The sequence below is a fragment of the Pieris napi genome, chromosome 9 (assembly GCF_905475465.1).
Source record: "Pieris napi chromosome 9, ilPieNapi1.2, whole genome shotgun sequence".
Lineage (NCBI taxonomy): Eukaryota > Metazoa > Arthropoda > Insecta > Lepidoptera > Pieridae > Pieris > Pieris napi.
In genome coordinates, this window is record NC_062242.1 from 7,154,389 (window position 1) to 7,173,407 (window position 19,019).

General features: G+C 32.7%; 1 protein-coding gene across 4 annotated transcripts in view; it reads left to right on the top strand.

Annotated features, from left to right (window-relative positions):
• LOC125052332 (kinesin-like protein CG14535) overlaps positions 1-19,019 on the top strand; it is a 255,440-nt gene that overhangs the window by 197,204 nt on the left and 39,217 nt on the right. For all 4 annotated transcript variants that reach the window (XM_047653106.1, XM_047653110.1, XM_047653108.1 and 1 more), the window contains one exon: positions 11,846-12,008. In XM_047653106.1, coding sequence (XP_047509062.1) covers positions 11,846-12,008 — 163 coding nt within the window. The remainder of the gene's footprint in view (positions 1-11,845; positions 12,009-19,019) is intronic.

Genomic DNA, 19,019 nt, shown 5'->3' on the forward strand with positions numbered 1-19,019 from the left:
TATATTTCAGTGATTTTTTTAGAAGAACCTTAGTCAATTACTATTGTGACAATCATCAAATCGTTTCGGTTTTCGTTGTAATTCTCTCCTTGTACTGTTTTTCACTTCGAGAATTTTCATTCAACCGTAAATTATAGGGTTTCGTCTAGCCTTGCTAATCCTGATTAAACAGTGAGATTATGGCGACAAATCGAGCGTGACGAAGGGAATAGCAAATCTGTCTCCGTAGCTTTAGATAAGAAAAAATTAGGCCTGAGTTTAATTCGCAATTTCACCAGGCATTTAATCCTTATTTATTTAATAAATAAACTAGGTAATATTTTTGAAGTTTATAATAATGTACCGATTTTAAATGTGCATTAAAGTTATTACTGTATTGAAGTAATTCTGAACCAATCCGACTTAGGGACCTTCAAGAAAAGAGCGTACCAACAAGCGTTCTATATTTAAAAGATATATCGTATCGTATAAGATAAATCGGATGATGGTGACGTAACGTCATATATTAATCTAAGGCATAGAGATTTATTGCCTACTTACTAGTAATAAAAGAAATGCCAGACCATGAGGCTTGTAATGTATAGATTTACTAAATTATTGATTTTATTTGTAAATACTATCTACCAAATGTTATATAAGTGTCTACAAAATAATATAATAAAATTGTGTTTAAAATTTCTAAATTATTAAATATCGAATCGATATCACATTTTTCAAACAACGCACAAACATAAAAATCTTGATTCAAAAGCTCTATACCATAAAAACATCCATTAAGTATCCAAACTACAGCATTTAAAGCTTCCAGCAAAATTTCAAAAAGCTATCTCCGAGCTTCCCCAGTCCCTTTTTAATCAGAGCGTTATAAAAACCCCTTTTCACGGATTCAAATATGAGTTCATTTTATTATGCACATGCGGCGTATGCAACTCGGACTTGCAATTTGTCGCTTCGATGAAAATATTTGTATTCAATTTTGCATATGATATTTTTGTCAATATTTCCGTTTGCTCTAACAATTATTAAGTTTTGCTACAAGTACATAGATTGACGGTGGTTCGCGCGTATATAAGTATGTAAATGATTTGATTCAACGCTCCATTACATATGTATACGAAACTGAAATCATTAGCATTGTGTGGCAAGTTAGCCACAAATTATAGTCATAAACGCTGAAATACTTTGAAAATATGAATTTCTATACAACCTTTCCTCGATTAAGAGGTAGCTTTGTAATTTCCAAAATGAGTGGATAGTTTCATCATATGATGATGGCAATCCTCTGGCAAAATTTCAAGTATCGAACTGATAATTAACAATTTCATATGAGATTAAATTATTAATTAGTAGTTTAACTTAAATATAACATTAATAATCGATTACATTGTAACAGTTTGAAATGAATTTAATTTACACAATTTTATAATCTGTTTACTGTAACAACAGTGGCTCAATTGCATCATCAAATGCAAGTATAAAGAAAATGATTATATGAAAACTTTACCTTTTATAACAACCTCTTTACGTCTTGGCCTCAGATTTCTGTCTGATCTGTTTCGTGATCATTATTATTTCTGGTAGGCAAGCCTGATCAGTGAACAGCCTTCTCGACACGCCGTCGACTTTTTTGGTCTAAGCCATGCCGGTTCTATCAGGATTTTTTCACTCTCGCAGAGTGTAAAAAAGCGTACATAGAAACCACTAGGCCAACACTGTTCTTGGCCATTATTTTTACAATACACGATAAAAATACATGATACCTGTACCATATTTTACGATACACAGTATCAGTTGGATATGAGAAAAAACACTGAATAGGCAAAGCCGTTTGTTTTATCAGCGATTTGAGATCCCGTCGCCGTGGGCCCATGATTTATACAAGCATTCTCCCCGTCCTCTGAGATTCAGCAGTAAATCTCGCCACAAGTTGCGCGACAAAAATATCATTATGTAAATTTACATAGAAATAAAACTTGACTCGTATTGCATGGGAATAGCTTTTCTTTGGACTTTAATAGGTTTTACATTCTTGCTTGAATTCGAAATTTAAATGTTTCTATAGATTTTAGAACGCGTTTAAATTCGAAAATTTCTCAGGCGTTAGTAATAAAAAAACTGGTTTTGTGCCCACTTCTTTGTATCTTTTTTGTGTTAAGCATTAAGTAAAAAAAAAGCCTTCAACATGAGAACATTTTTGAGTATATACAACATAATTATGTAATAACTATTGTAATACTAACAGAAACACAATAACTAACCTTAAAATACATTTTTTTTAACCTACAAAGTAAACAACCTAATTATATGTTTAGTAACAAAGATCCTTACTCTTTACATATTTAACTACTTCCCTATATTTGCCAAATAACAGATACGAGTATTTCGCAATCGAGTCGTGAAATCAGGCAGTGCACTTAGACTGAGAGAATAGTTTCCGAGCGATACTATTGATACTATTATTGAATGAACATGAACACATTGTTAATTTCAAAGCTACAAACAACATTGTTTATTATTAAACAATCCTAATGTCTTACCATGGTAATTATTGTTATTACGGTCTATACATACATACGGTACGGTGTATTACATACCTATTAAGTCTCTACGTTGACCTTATAATTACTACGACAAGTATTTAAAAAAGGCTAACATAACAATTTATAATGTTGAAGAACTGGGCAGATGACTAAGATATTGATATAAACTTATTTTATTTATAATGTTAGCTTGCTTATCAAATTCGAATAAACGATTTTATTAAACAAGTATGTCGCTCTCTTTATAAGGAAGTAGTTATAAAACAAAAATATAATCTAATTATATAGACTTTCTAGGCTTACAGTAGAATTTATTTACATATGATATATCGACACATCGAACGATATCCTAAAGGTTTTCCGTAAAATATTACCGTATTTAAGATTCTGAATTTAAAATCTTACAGCGCCTCACGCTCCCCACTTTCCCGTATGGTTTTCCTCATTTCCCGCGGAATCTCTTACATTTATTTTTATTTCGTATTTGTATTCGTTTCCTGTAACGTCATATATTTCTCATGACGGCTCCATATCGTTTGGGGTCCTACGCCTTTGTGGAAGTAATAAGTTTATAATTTAATAATAATACGTTTTCAGGAGCCTGATGTTTTTGTCACACTTTTTCCATAAAGGTTGTATATTATATGGAACTAAACGTATACGTTAAACATTAACTTATTTAAAATATTGCATTTGTAATACTGTTTTAAAACACAGCATATTAAAGATTATAACTAATTGTTTAAAATAAAAACGAGGTGGATATATATGTCACCGTAAAATTGTAAACACCGTTAGATGTACTACACTAACTTAGTTATCATTCAAACTTCTTTGGTCAATTACAGATTAATTTTACTTCCCAACAATTTCATATAACTACCGAATAATAATACGTTAAATTGTAAGCAGTTCGTTGAGGTTCACAATCTTTCGACAGTTTACAATCTCGCGAGATAGTTTACAATCTAACGGTGTTTACAATTTTACGGTGACATATATTCTTTTATATTGATAATTATACAAATTTACTCTCAACTCTACGATAATTATTTTAAGGTATAAAAATAATTCTAAAAAACGTTCTACTATTGTACTATGCGCTAGGTACGGGTTAGTCGTTAGTGTAAAATTAAACTATAAATACCATTGATTATTCAAAATCCTATAAAATATGACTCACTTTCCATAACATACTTAGAGGTGTAAATCTCAACATGTGTCGCTTAAATCTGCGCCATATAAAAGGAACGTTATTTCACCGAAGCCGTGAATAGGCGAAAACTCTTCTTTATGGCCTACAAGCCTCTTGAGATGGAGTCACTTCGTTTTATAAAGTCGTCAAGTAAAGCGTGAACTGGTTTGAAGATTTACGTCTTATGGTGTCAATTATTAACTGAAAACTGTAACTGTTCTGAAAATTTTGTGGATATTATGAAAAAAATTATATAGAATTTATGTAGTTAGTATAGTCGGTAAGGTAAGGTAAGGTCGTTTAGTTTCTTAGTACTTTTGCTGCTAAAATCATAGATTTTTTTTTAAATCAGCTGTCGAAATCGCTTTTACGGAAAATGGTTATTTTAAAATATTTTGCCATTGTTTTTATTGAATTAATAATATTTTTATATTATACAACATAATATATAAATAACAGCTCGTGGATGATTTCTTTAAATTGGATAAGTTATGTTTTTAGATATCTATTAATTACTTATATGGAGCAGTGTTGGCCTAGTGGTTTTAGCGTGCGACTCTCATCCCTGAGGTCGTAGGTTCGATCCTCGGCTGTGCACCAATGGACTGTCTTTTTTCTATGTGCACAACATTCTCTCGAACAGTGAAGAAAAAAATCAAGAGGAAACCGGCGTACCTTAGACGTCAAAAAGTCGACGGCGTGCGTCAGGCACAGGAGGCTCATCACCTATTTGCCTATTAGATTGACAAATGATCATGAAACAGATACAGAAATCTGAGGCCCAGACCTAAAAAGGTTGTGTCGCCACTGATTTTTTTATTTTCATTAATTACTTATAACTATAATTTACATACCATATTTAACTGTTATTTACTAGCTACTATTTGAATAAAAATAAAATAATGATCATTTGAGAATATCGGCCAGCGTCGAAGCGGAACCATGTATTTTAGACACAAATAAACACTTAATAGATGAAAGTGAACGGTTGTAAACGTTTCGTACAAACTGTTCTTTTAAATAAACGAAACGTTGTTTAAAACGGCACCCTTCACGAAACTTTTCCATCTGGATACAATGCAAACATTATACACGCGTCCGCAGTTTAGGGAGATACATTCATGGCTTCGATTCTGGTCTAAGTATTGAGTTAAAGCGATTAAATAAAATTTTAAATTCCAATACTATTTGTGTTTGATAGCCTGTTAGTACTACGTTTCGATTCTAGCAAAACAGGGTTTTGCTGATATAGCTATCGTTAAAGATAATGACGATACAGCATGTAGCAGCTCTCGTTGGACGCAGAAATGCCTCTCGTTGGGTCGTTAGCATATGCAAGATGCCATATTTAATACACTTTGTTTAAAGATTTCTTGGAAAGTATAATTTAAGAAACTACAAATCTAAACGCGTAGACTAAGCCAAGACAAGAGCACCGAACAAATTAAAATTCTTTTATAAATACAATATAGTTTAATTATAAGCGAACTTTATTTAACAAATGACACACAAATCCTATATATATAAATAAAAACTATAAACAAACTTGTACGACATTATGTTTACCGCATATTCTTTCACAGGATGTTTAACATTGCTGCGTGTATTTTTTATGTAATAGGAGGCTTATCTGAAGACAAGTGATACCGCCGCCCATAGACACTCAAATTTCCAGAAGGCTCGCAAGTGCGTTGCCGGCCTTTTAAGGCGCTCTTTTCTTGGAGGTCCCTGAGTCGAATTGGTTTGGAAATACTTCAGTGTGCAGCATATTATATTAAGATATCAAAATCTGTTTGAACCCCTTTGATACATCATTGGAATTTATGTTTAAGGTCTCTACGGCTGAGCAAAATATTTTGTTGGCTGACCTGACCCTTGTCTATTGTTGATATCAATTTATTTTTCGGTCACACCACTTTACTTCTTTAAGTATGTAAGTTAAGACAAGTTCAAGAAAAGTATAGTAATTTTTAATCGCTAAATTATCTCACTTGGAACCACAAAAACGGACAGGAAAAAACTGTTTCGCCAGTAAAAGGAACAAACTGATACGCAACAATGCCATGATCTCTAATGAAGAGTTTTATACACAAAGGTACCAACTCTTTTATTAATACCCCGTGTGTTTTAGACTTATCCCATAGGGTTTATATGTACACCTATATATTGAAGGTTGTCATCCTTTCAAAGGGATTGTTGGAAAATGTTCATAGTTAACGTCACATTTTTTCTTTAAGTTTTAATTACTTTTCTTACTAGCTTGACGGTGAAATAGCTAAGGGTTTTAAATATTCAAAATTTATTGTATATAACACGTCACGGTCTCTGTATGTAACGGAATCTTATGTCATACGAGAATCTAAGTGCGTGCTCCTATTTCACCATGCCTCCTGCTGATAGAGAACAAATCTTTGTCTTTAATTTACTTTATTATTCATTATTACTTAAGATGTCATGTGGAACATGGTGTAATTGTTGCAGCTCCTTACAAACGTTGTGTAAAACAAAAACTTGGCGGTTAATAAGAGTGGTGGAGAGTTTATTGCCAGTTCTTCTCTTCCGTTCTACGCCCCTGATTTGAAAACTGGCAGTAAATGTAAAATTAGAAGCATTTAATGTATATTTCTTTTTTTTTGACGTTCATAAGTGTACATTGTGTTCCCTACAAGAATAAATGATTTTTGATTTTGATTGGATTTTACAAATATAATCTATTTTAATACATTTAGTAATGTTTCTTTCCTTAAAGCTATAAAAATCTCTTTCATAAAGAAAACCTCAGTGTAAAATTATTCAAGTAAACATTAGCTACAACGAGAATGTGTAGTTATTTTACACATTAAATATTCATCACATACCGGGTAGATGGAGTGTACTCAAGTGTACGGCAGAGTCATTTTTAATATAAAGTCTGAGCTATTTTTAAGTTAAAAAAACCATTGTAACATATATACGGAGACATGTACAACATAGCATAATTATATTTCAGTATTTGCTAATAAAATGAACAAACAAATGGAAAAATATATCAGTAAAATACAAATATTTACATGTCTCCTTATAGTCTAACGGACGGATATAAAAAAGGTTCTAAAGCTAAGACTGAGAGACAAGTCTAAGTATGAACCTTTAACCCTTAAGGGTTAGAGAGCTGACCACCACGCATAGCTAGAAGTCAGTATCTGGTCTTAGCTAGCTCATAGATCAGTAATCAATCAGTATTCTCGAGAAACTGGACGAAATACTGGTGAAAGACAATATAAAGTTCGAGTCTCTCTTTAAACTACACACTGTAACCTTAATTTACTCAAATAACGTATTCTTATTTGTCTATAACAATTTGCTTATGTCGAAACCCGTATTTTTTAATATCAATCTACTATATGACAAATTTGTATAAAGAAGTTCAAACGAAAAACTCCACATTACATGTCGTGTGAAACTTTGAAAACATTTCAAAAATAGTTTTATAACTTTGCACTTACCTTCACTAGACTAGACTATTTTTTAAGATGGCAACAAGCCAATAAAATACGCTTACTTGAATAGAAATTAAATTGTATTCTTCACTATACGCTTTCGTGACAGCTGAAACAAGATGGCGACATTTGTATACAGTGTATATTATTTTACAGCTATGGCTGAAGCTAGAATTTATTATTTGTATCAGAATTTAAAAATGATTATTTGATGATTGCATTAACGAAACTAAAGTTTTTTTTTTCTTAACAGCTTAAATTACAAGCATATATTATATAATTTACAGAATCCCTTACACTATTAACAGTACAGCTTGAGCTCTACTCAGACAGCAGGGCATGCCTCCGGGACGTTATGTTAAGTACTTTATGTTAAATAACGAAAACAGAATTAAATATAACAAAACAAAATATAATAATTCAAACGACACGAAAAACCCTCTTGAAATATTACACATTATTCAAATCACGGATCAAAATAAACCATTTAAATGCTATTTAGCGCCATTACAACGTAATGAATTAAAAAAAATGTTAAATAAACACTGGGGAATACTGTATTGTGACTTCACGCGACCGACATCGATAGGGTTAGGTTTTAATTCAATGTTTTTGTACTTTAATTTACTGTTGAATTGTGTTCGCGATTGTATCTTGCGTTAATGTAATTAAACTTTTTACTTGACTGTACTTTTGAAATATTAAACGCGACTGTATCTATGAGTTGTCGACATCGTTACGTTGTTATTTACGTACGTTATATATTTGTTAGGTATATCAAAAAGAGCTTTATAGCATAATTTATCATAATTGTGTTAAACTGACTTCAGGAAATAACCAGTCGCAATTAAAATATTCCTTTTTCAAAATATTCATATCAAAACACTCACGTAAGATTTTAGAGCGACGTAGCAGGCGAAAGTATTTGCATTTGTTTCAACAAATATTGTAAATTCGAATGTCGAATTCTGATATCCTGAGATTATAGCAGCTGTTCTTACTATCAATATAATTATCAAGATTCATCGGAGTATGAATTTCAAGCCGACGGTAGCTTGATGGCGAATGAACAAAAGTTCAATTCCGGAAAATACGTTAATTGTTTAGTGAAGGTAAAGTTTGATTAGGTTCACGGATACCTCTTTGATGATTACAACAGACACCGATGTGTGTCCTATATAGGGGTTACAGGAATTCAAAGAACGCTTTAATAACCGTAAGTGATATGGGTGTATAATTAAATTGGTGCAATAAAATGCAGACATTCACTGATGCCTTATTGACATGATTCCGATGATGATATCGATATAACTTGAACCCAAGACTCTGGGTTACGCATAGAACGTCTCTTACTAAGCCAATTGTATTATTGATGAAGAGCTTAAAATCTAAAAATAATATTGTTCCAAAACAATAATATTACAAATTTCAATCCAAAAAATGATACCAAGACACGAATTCAAATATTCACATTCCTATACTTACAAGAAACACTACGATAACCATTTCCCATGTTCTACGAAGACACGAATCGATCCTTACTTCGAAAGGAAATCTAAAAATAATAAAAGCCGGCTTATTCATGGTACGAGGAGCATTCTATCAAATGTCAGGAGACGGCCTTTAGATTGTTTTCCAGGGAGCCATCGGGCCGTAAAATCAATGACATCATAGAATATGAACGTCTTTTGATATCGCTACATGTCTATTTTCAATTCAGACAATAGCCTTTGACCAGATATCTAGAACATAAAAGAGCCAGCGTATTGTAATGTAAGCTTAGGTGACTGGGTTTGGTAATTTTATGAGTTGGTTTCTCGGAGTTTTTTTGTTTGACCATTTTTATATATATTATGTATACGTGATCAATTCTTGAGTCTAAGGTATGTTTATTATGCCGCGCTGTGCTATCCATCCTTTTGAGTAAGTGCTACTTAATGGCATACGAAGAATATTGCACAGTTGGGGTTTCAACACACGAGCTCAGGGTAATCAATATACATAAGTCCATTTTTTACTTACTTCCAGAAAATCATTAGAAGACCTTTTATAGAACAGGGGGCAAACTCACCTGATGTTGTGATACCACCGCCGCGATGGACTTTGTGTCCATTTTCGGAAGGTTCACAAGTGCGTTACCGGCCTTTTAAGGCTTTGGCTTAGTGGTAACGTGCCGTATGTACGGACGGCATGAGTTTGAGCCTGGCGAAACAAACGCTTGTTTTGGGTTGGTCACCAAGAAAACCGTGTCCATGTGGTTTAGATTTTATAATTAAAAATATTCTTACAATGTCTATATGAAAGTAAAAAATAAAAAAAACATTATTTCTTCATAACACAACATTTTATCTAGTTCAATATCGCGATTCAAAGGCAAAAATAATTTTCCTGCTCTTTGTCCCAACTCCGAGCAACTTTACACAACTTTGCTTAAAATATGTTTTCAACTAAAATATGAATTTACAACACGCCATTTTAATTTAATACATGCTCATTGCTGTCAAAAAGCGGAAGTGGAAAGTTTGTCATCGCCCTGCCCTTTAATTTTGACAGTTATTGGTCATAGTTTTATTTTTATTGTCATACGTTTAATTTATTAGAAATGACAAGTAAAGCATTTTTCTATTAATTAATTTTCATGACACATTATGGACAGAGTACAGTGAGTCGTAAGGATGTCTTTTTAATATCTCTTTTTCTTCAGTACAAGATCTTCTACAGCTAGTATAAAATAGTTATAGCACGAATTAAACGGCAATGTTTATAGAAAATTATCTGAGCGTTTCCGCAGGAATGTTAATAGTTCGGAATATAAAATATTGGTCGGGGCACGCGATTCTCGCACGCTAAATGTTTTTTAGGATTTCTAAAAACTAGTTTCACTAACACCACAAGTGCTTGGAATATGCTATTAATTTTAATTTTAAATAGTTCGGGACATTCTTTGTATTTCTTTCTTTTAATTCCTGTTATAATTGTCGAAATGCACGGAATATTTAATAATCAAACACATTTACTCCAACGAGTCGTGGGGGAAAGTTATTAACTATTGATAGGAAAGCGACTCATAAGCAAAATTAAAGATTATGTCAGTGTAAGAGATTAAACAAAAACATTTTAACAACCCACAGGATTTACATAAACAATATAAATACGTAAAAAACGGCATTAATGGAAACGGGGCAAGCGTCCAAAGAAAAACAGAGAGAGAACGGCCTATGTTGAGGGATTGATCGCTATTTAATTGTATTAGTTCATAATATTTTTATTATATTTCTAATTGATTGTCAAAACAAATTCCTAATTCATTTATCACGGATCCACAATAATGTTATAGAATAATGATTAGTATCTCTGTATGTTTGTAACGACAGTAAACTCAAAAACTATTGAACCGATTGAAAAATTATTTCACTATTGAAATGCTTCACTATCTCTAAGTAACATTTTTTATATCTGGATTGGCAATTAGAAATTAATAATTCGGGCCTTTACTTAGTCAGACAATAGCCAGTAGTATATAAAGCAATGCAAGAGGGTATTTTATTTCGATTCAATAAAGGAAGAAATGTATTTCCACACACATCATCACTTTTAAATAGAACATATTTTGGTCCTAGAAAAGCAGAAACGTGAAGACTTCCGTCAAATAGCGAATTCTATGCTTATGATTATAGGAATTCAAAATGGCAAGAATTTTCAATTTATTCGTAGTAGAAGCATCAGTCGTCACGTAAACACCATCCATCTCGCTCCCCTATGTATTGACGCGTTTTGAAAAATGTAAAAAGGTCATTCGGGACATCACGTACTTTTCATTTATTATACCCTCGAATACCTCAACGATTTCGACATCACTCATTGACAATGACTTCAAAATTTTATTTAAAAAATTATTTTTGTTTCTACCGCATCAAATTGATATGATACTTGTACTTAGAAAGTATAAAAATAATCATAATATGATATTTTAATACGGTTTTGTTCCTACCCTAACATAAAAAAAACAAATACTCGTAGTATGTAACACGTGTACAGCGACCGTTAACATGAAAGATTTGACGAAAGTACACATTTGAGCGATTATTTTATACTTCTAAAGATTAAAAACCCTTTTAAATAGTCGATTACTATAGCTAGAAAATGGCACATGTAAAATATCGAATATCGAGCATTTTCATCACCGCATGGAAACTAATCTATTCAGATACTTCTTTGGTCTACGGCACCTGTTTTTTGTTTTTGGAATCAGCCTTTGTGAGAAATTTCCTGCATCTTTAAATAATAACTATGTCAATGCATTACTTTGTATTTATTTCGTAATCCGTAAATACATTAAAAACATAAATTATAAATAACAAAAAATAATTATACTAAAGATATAAACAAAGATGGAATACATAATATATACAAAAAGAAAAATTATTAAATACGTCTAACTAAGTAGTACCTGATTTGGATGTGGATTGTGATGGTGTGAAAGTGAGGGTATGTACGTGATGTGTATGTAGGGTGTGTTTATGGTCCGAGTGATTAGGGCTATGGATATGCTTAGTACTCCTTTAAGCATATTCCACGATAGCTATTAATATATGACTTCCATGTTAAACATAAATAATCTTTGTCAACAGATCAACAAAATGCAGCGGCGGCTCTCCTCACAGAGAAAGGCGACGTCGGGAGGAAGAACCACAAGCTTCAGGCTTCAGTGGAGCCCTACACAGAACACCTCCTCATCCCCCACCAGCACTCTTACGCCGTCTGGGAGTCAAGGAACCAACTGGTGTTGGAAAGGTAAATTTTTTTTCAACATACATTTTATGTTTATCAAATTTACAATCACATATTTAAATAACTACATTTAAATCACTCGTCATCAAATTGTCATTCACTAATTAATTGTTTTCTTTCGTCTAAATTTTATAATTACTGTGATTTAAAGTATTCAAATGATATTCAGTATTCCTATAGTATCTGGTTAAAATTTTATTTACACTAGTATAAAACTAGCCACTCAATAGGGCCAGACTTTACTTAAATTATGAAGTCTATTTACTTTTACAAGTTCGTAGCGACAAGAGTTCGCTGAAAACAAACTTCGCAATTCGTACGTGTCGCCGAGACGTACCCGGTCGATGATTAAAGAACGTTGCGAAGCTTCCTTCCTAAGAAATATCAATACTTACTTTCAGTATAAATATTGAATGGAACTAATTTTAACATTTGAGAAACACGAACGTCGTCACACTATATTATTAACTTTACATCGCATTTGTCACATCTAAGTGTATGTGCTCTGGAAGTAATACAAGTCTAGTAGAGAAAAATATTTATATTTCCAAATTTGTACGTAAACATTAAATACATATAAAAGTCAGGTGGTCATCGATGTAATCACACTTGACACCTGTCCACGATGTTAAAGGTTGCCGAATTCGAAATTTAAAATTGCGTTCCATATTTAAAATTCCATTTTATATACCGCATATGCTATTCATATGAAAGCATCTCTAATAACTGCTTACTTGCTATCATCTGTGTATCAGCATTACGGGCTATAATTTACAGAGCCCGTTATCCTGGGCTCACTAATTGGTTCCCGTAATGAGACAACTGATGATCTACCCTAATGAGCACCGAGATGTAAATCTTTTATTACAAGGTACTTTGAATTTCGAACTGAAAGCGTTTCTTTAGAGTTGTGATGATTGAAAGACAAACCTAACCCTTATTTCTTCAAGCAGTCTATCTTTCTTACAGAATAAAGACTGTTTTAGTGCATGTGTGTTATGTATATTATCTATAGCGTCTTAAACCATATAAATCTATCGCTATGCTAACATTAATTAAATTCAGTAACGATACTAACGCGATGGTAGCTCTGCTCCATCTAGGAGACATTAAGTCGTCGTGATCGTAGAACAATGTCGGATTTGAAAAATATCCAAAATCCACTCTTTATCATATTTGGATACTACATTGACTAAATATTACGGCTACATTAAAAAAATCCATGTGTTTTAAATTTCGAATCAATCATTCGGTAAAGTGACCGATTTGATAGCCGCTCCTTGATTTTTCTAGAAAACTATATAATTTAATGTTATTATATTGATTTCGTTTCAAAAGAAACCCTTTTGTTTGCTTGTATGTCAATTCTCATAATTACAGATTATGAATTAAAAAAGTTATGACAAAAAACTAACATGAGTATACTATTTTGAAATAGCTGCCCTGAAAAGTTTACTATTTGTCAGATCCGTCACTATTCTACGACTATGACGAAGTGTTAAACAGCGCTAAGGTGTTAAAATACTTTTGCATCTTCCAGGCTAAATGTCATACGACACCTGGATAGGGCAGAGGGCGTCTACACGATCCTCCAAGGCGTTCGGTCTTTAGCTTCACATTTTACCTCGCTCCAAGTCTGTCCTCTTCCTTATCTCAAAATCATTACATTTTCTAATAATATAGTTATGTAATAAGACGTATTTTATAATCTTAGCCAATATTAAGATTTGCCCGATAATTTTCCAGATCATTAAAATCTCGGACGGGATTAATAAAAGTTGGGTATGGGTTTGTTCATTAGCGCGGAAATCTGATATCACGCTCTGATGCTTCTTCGATGACATTAGATTTTGCATGCAACAGGTCACAGATTGCATCAGTGACGAAGCATTACTTGCGTTTATATAATAGCGGCTTTTACTCCCGTCACTGTCTATGGAAAGATGTGGCAATTAATATTATGAACATCACATTATGTCGAAATTAAGGATAACATTGTTCAGTTGTTTTAATTATACGAATAGAACGTTAAACTTATTTTAACTTTACTGTCTTTTGTTAAATATTATATACTCTATAACGTACACTCTTTTTCAAACATAAATTATTACAATATATTTTCTTGTCATTTCAAAGCGAGACAAATATAATTCTATTCACGAAAGACATGAGAAGTTCGATCGAAGCTTCAGTAATGCGATTAGCGACTAACTTCATCGTAAATTCAAACATCTTTGCCAGCGTGGACTGAATATTGGAACTATTAATAAGATTGGAACTAGAATAATAATGTAATCCCGTCATTGCTGTCAAAGCCAATGTACAAAGCAAATGGTGTAATGTCATTTTAAAGACACTGCAGGGGTAACTTAACTGTAAAATTTGGCGTCATATTTGGCACTCCAATTAAAAAATCTAATCACAACCAAATTTGAGTTTATCTATACTATACATTCGTATGGTTCGTTGAGACATGCTAACAATTAAACAAAAGTCTATTGTTAATTTAATTTATAATGTTTAAAGCCAAGTATTTAGAGTTGATGATTATTTTTTTGGTTGGCCTAGTGGCTTCAGCTAGCGACTCTCATCGAGACTCGGTGAAGGAAAACATCGTGAAGAAATCGACATGTCTTAGAACCAAAAAGTCGACGGCGTGTGTCAGGCACTGGAGACTGATCACCTACCTGCGCATTAGATTGAAAAATGATCATGAAACAGATTCGGAAATCTGAGGCCCAGACCTTATATATTTTTTATGAACATTTTACTAATTTAGAAACAAAGTGAGCTTACGTAATACTGATCTATGACTTAGTAGCATTTTATTGACATTTATGAACCAATTGATAATAGTAACTAACTATATAACCTTTCCTTACTTGTACTCCTTCTGTTATTAGATTTCATATGCTTTCAAATCAATACACTAGTGCATCTATATTTCAAATCAATCATTGATATATAGGTTTAGATCTGAATTTAACGTCTCTGAAGACGTTATTGTAAAACGATCGAAGTCCGGGTTAAGCGGAATCACTGTCAAGCCAAGTTTAAAAACTTGTAAGTAAGGAGAATTTCAAGTTCAAAAGCTTAAATATAAATAGTTAAATAGTTATATAGTAATATAAATAGTTTTTTGACGTGACAACGTCTTATAATTCGATGGAGCCGGCTGCACGCACGAAAGAACATGACTCATGCGGCGTTACCTTGCTCTGAGGCGTTCCATTTAAAATTGACATAATTGTATTTATGCGTACAAATAAATGTAACTTGATCAATTCAATTGTGATTTCCATTTACCTCCTTCTCTATATCCATACAATATACCTATCAAAGAATTTTTTTTTTTTAATACAACCATCCCATCAATATTTTTGTGTTTGTTTATGTCACGTTCAACTATCGTCAGTAAACCGACTTTACAGACAACCGATTTTTTTAACCATAAAATAGAAGTCCGAAATTTAAATTATAATAATATTAAATAATTAATGAATTTAGCGCAGTGAAGTATTTTTTTTTTGAAGTAGTTTTAATTTAACCTTACATCATTCTATTGTCAGCTTAGTCACACTGATGTCGCCGATTTCCACCACTTGGCATAAACGAAGTCCAAGTTTGACTTCGAGCGAATATGAACTAAGTAGTGGATGATCTTGTCTCTGACCCATAGGCCTCACAACTCTAAATATAATCGTGCGTCAAAGCAAAAACCGTCACGTTTTCTTACAATTTATTTTATGCTACCCACCTTTAGTTTGTATTTAAATGAATAAAACGATATGTGACAGCTGGAAACAGTTTATCTAAAATCAAACGCTATAATTTGTACCACGGAGATATAATTAAACCATACCTTATGTGCCAATAAGCTGATTACTCATTCATATAGCGTGTTGATAAGCAGTGGTTGGTTAACCGATGTGACCTGACCGCAACTATAAGACAAGCTAACGAGCGACTACAAATCCCAACGTACGCCCAGGCTTCGGTTAATGTTACACATATTCTGTGCAATTTATGTCTTGTGCCTTGGGAATTTACACTCATAGCAGGAATTTCGACTAGTTTCCATGACATTTTGGGAATGTAGTCAGTTCAGCGTTAATTTGTCTGGGCTCATAGGTGAAAGCTTGGTTTGATCTTTGTCGTTCGTATTGAGTCGATTTTAAGCGTGGCTTATGTGAACATCTCTTCTATTCTACTCCTGATTTTTGCTTCAGTAAAGGCATTGCAATCCTTCAAAATATATAGACCCGTACACCCTGAGCAAACATTCTAAATATAAAGATAAAGCTTATCTGGAAATTAGAAAAAATATATAAAAATAAATCAGTGGCGCTACAACCTCTTTAAGTCTTGGCCTCAGATTTCTGAATCTGTTTCATGATCATTTTTTAATCTAATAGGCAAGTAGGTGATCAGCCTACAATGCCCGACACATGTCGTCGATTTTTTGGGTCTAAGACATGTCGGTTTCCTCACGATGTTTTCCTTCACCGTTCGATCAAATGTTAAATGCGCACATAGAAACAAAGTCCATTGGTGCACAACCGGGGATCGAACCTACGACCTCAGGCATAAGATTAGCACGCTGAAGCCACTAGGCCAACACTGCTCACATCTAGAAATTAACAAACATTTATTTTGTATGAAAAAAAATTGTATTAAAAAAATGACTTTCCTAATATAGATAAAAACGCTCCCTGACGAAACTTCATACCTAACGTTAATCACAAATACAAAGGTTTGCTTCTGGTTTTCTATATGCACAATCTCTTACATTCTAAAATACATTCGAGTTAAAACAAATCCTACATAACTATGTCAACAAACAGATTCGTTTGTGAAATCCTCTTATCTCGGCCACGCTATGTTTTTGTCAGCGCCGTGCAGCTACGGGCTTATCAAGAATTGCAAATTCGTTGCGGTAATTTTTTACGGCTTACGTTTTGGCTACAAAAGCCCTGTCAATATCATAAACGTATCTGATAGAATTGCAAATGGTTGTGCACTTTTCAAAAAGCATTCAACTTTGTATGCGCCAAAAAGGTGAATAAATTTGCGAACTATGTTATACGTTATTTTAAGCGAAACTATTGTGAACTAAATGTGTTTAAAAAACTTTGGACATTGTTTGATTGAAAATTGAAAACCAATTATTTGAAAAGGTTTCGCTTTAGATATAGATAGTAAATAAAGGAAGAAGATTAATATTTTAGGTGTACTACTATTTACTAAATGTATTTTTAAGAAAGTTACCATACTATATATACGTATATTATAAATAATCCTTGGGTATTACATACATAGATTATTCCCTATTATACTTCGAGCACTGTAAGCTAAACATACTTATACCCATATATTTCTTATATGAGAGGAACGGCTGTTAACCAGTTACTAAAGTATTTTTACAAGAGCAGTGTAATTTTAATAGGTATACATGAGATTTAAAGAAAAAACTTTTTAACCGGATTGAAGTTATGTATTATTATAAATTTACAACTATTTAACATAATTTTAAATTTATCCGACGTTTCGCGTGCTTTACAACGTGCGTGGTCACGGTGACTGAAGACAAAAGATGTTGGATGTCAAAAAGTATCACAGCTGTAGAGAAAGTTGCCTTATCTGTATTTATTTCCCCGGAGTTGGTATCGACTAAAAGATGGAGGGTTTTGGCAAAAATGGCTCACGGTGTCCTCTATATATAGATTATTATACTATTATAATAATACATAAATTCAATCCGGTTAAAAAGTTTTTTTTTTAAATGTGTAAAGGTTATGTAAATCAAAGACAATATAAATGAGATTTGTGAATTGGTAAACAAAGTTTACTTTTGTTACTGTCAGCACTGTCAAAACATCAACAAACTAATATTACATCCAGGTACCGGACATATAACTGTTATTCCACAGCTTCATATAATAATATTATATTAGGCAAAGTAATAATATGACCCATATAGGGGTCCCAATGGCACAAACATCAGCGTGGATTGTTTTGACACGTTATGAGATTTACCTCCCTTGGTTTTCACTATTATTGGATATTTTTGTTTTCTTCCTCTCCTAGTGGATTGTGTAAATAGTATTTATCATGTTCGAGTATTTTATTATATACAATATTATTATACGAAAAAGTATTCAATGGATTTGACTTGATATCAATAGTAGTTTTTTAATCAGTCATGATTACACTTAAATAACAAAAGCTAGTCTCATTTTACCTTTGGGCATGAATGTTTTCTTTGTTGTGCATTCCATAATTTCTAACATACGTAATACGTAAAAGCTTGTAGTATATGTTTTATTTTATATTTAACTAGCTGGCCTGGCGAACATCGTACCGCCTAACAGTCGATTCTTTATTTTTTTTAAATACTTATTCTGCTATTCGGGACACCGGTCTAGCTAGTAAGATAAAAAAAAGAAAGTTGATAGGACAACAAATACATTATGTCAAAAAATAAAAATTTACCTTCCCGGAACCCCTCCACTAACACTTGAACTTGATGATATGGTATTAAAGTTCAAATTGACTTTTAAGTATTATTACGAATATAATGTATGGGAATATAGAAAAGTGTTGTTTTTAGACTTTTTCACTCAATTAAAAAAAAAAGAATATTATAAAAAAAGAATCAGACAAATCGGTCAAGCCGTTTCCATGTTATGTCGTAACAACGGAAAACGGGTTTCATTTTTATATATATAGATTAAAACCAAAATATATTTGGTTAGTTTTTCTTAAACAAAAACTGCTTAATTAACCAAAATGACTCCTTAAGTATTCTTAGCATCATTAAGATGTAGTACCAGGGGAGCAGAAACACTAAGTGTAGGTTCAATGCGGGTTTTCCTAGTTGCTGTCAATTTGTACCATCCAATGAGATCGGTGGACGGCGCCCACGGGATTAAACTTCTTATTGATTCGACCCTTTTTTATCGCCCTTGCCCAAGGCATTGGTTAAAGGCGGTTGAATATTGTAGCTAAATAAAT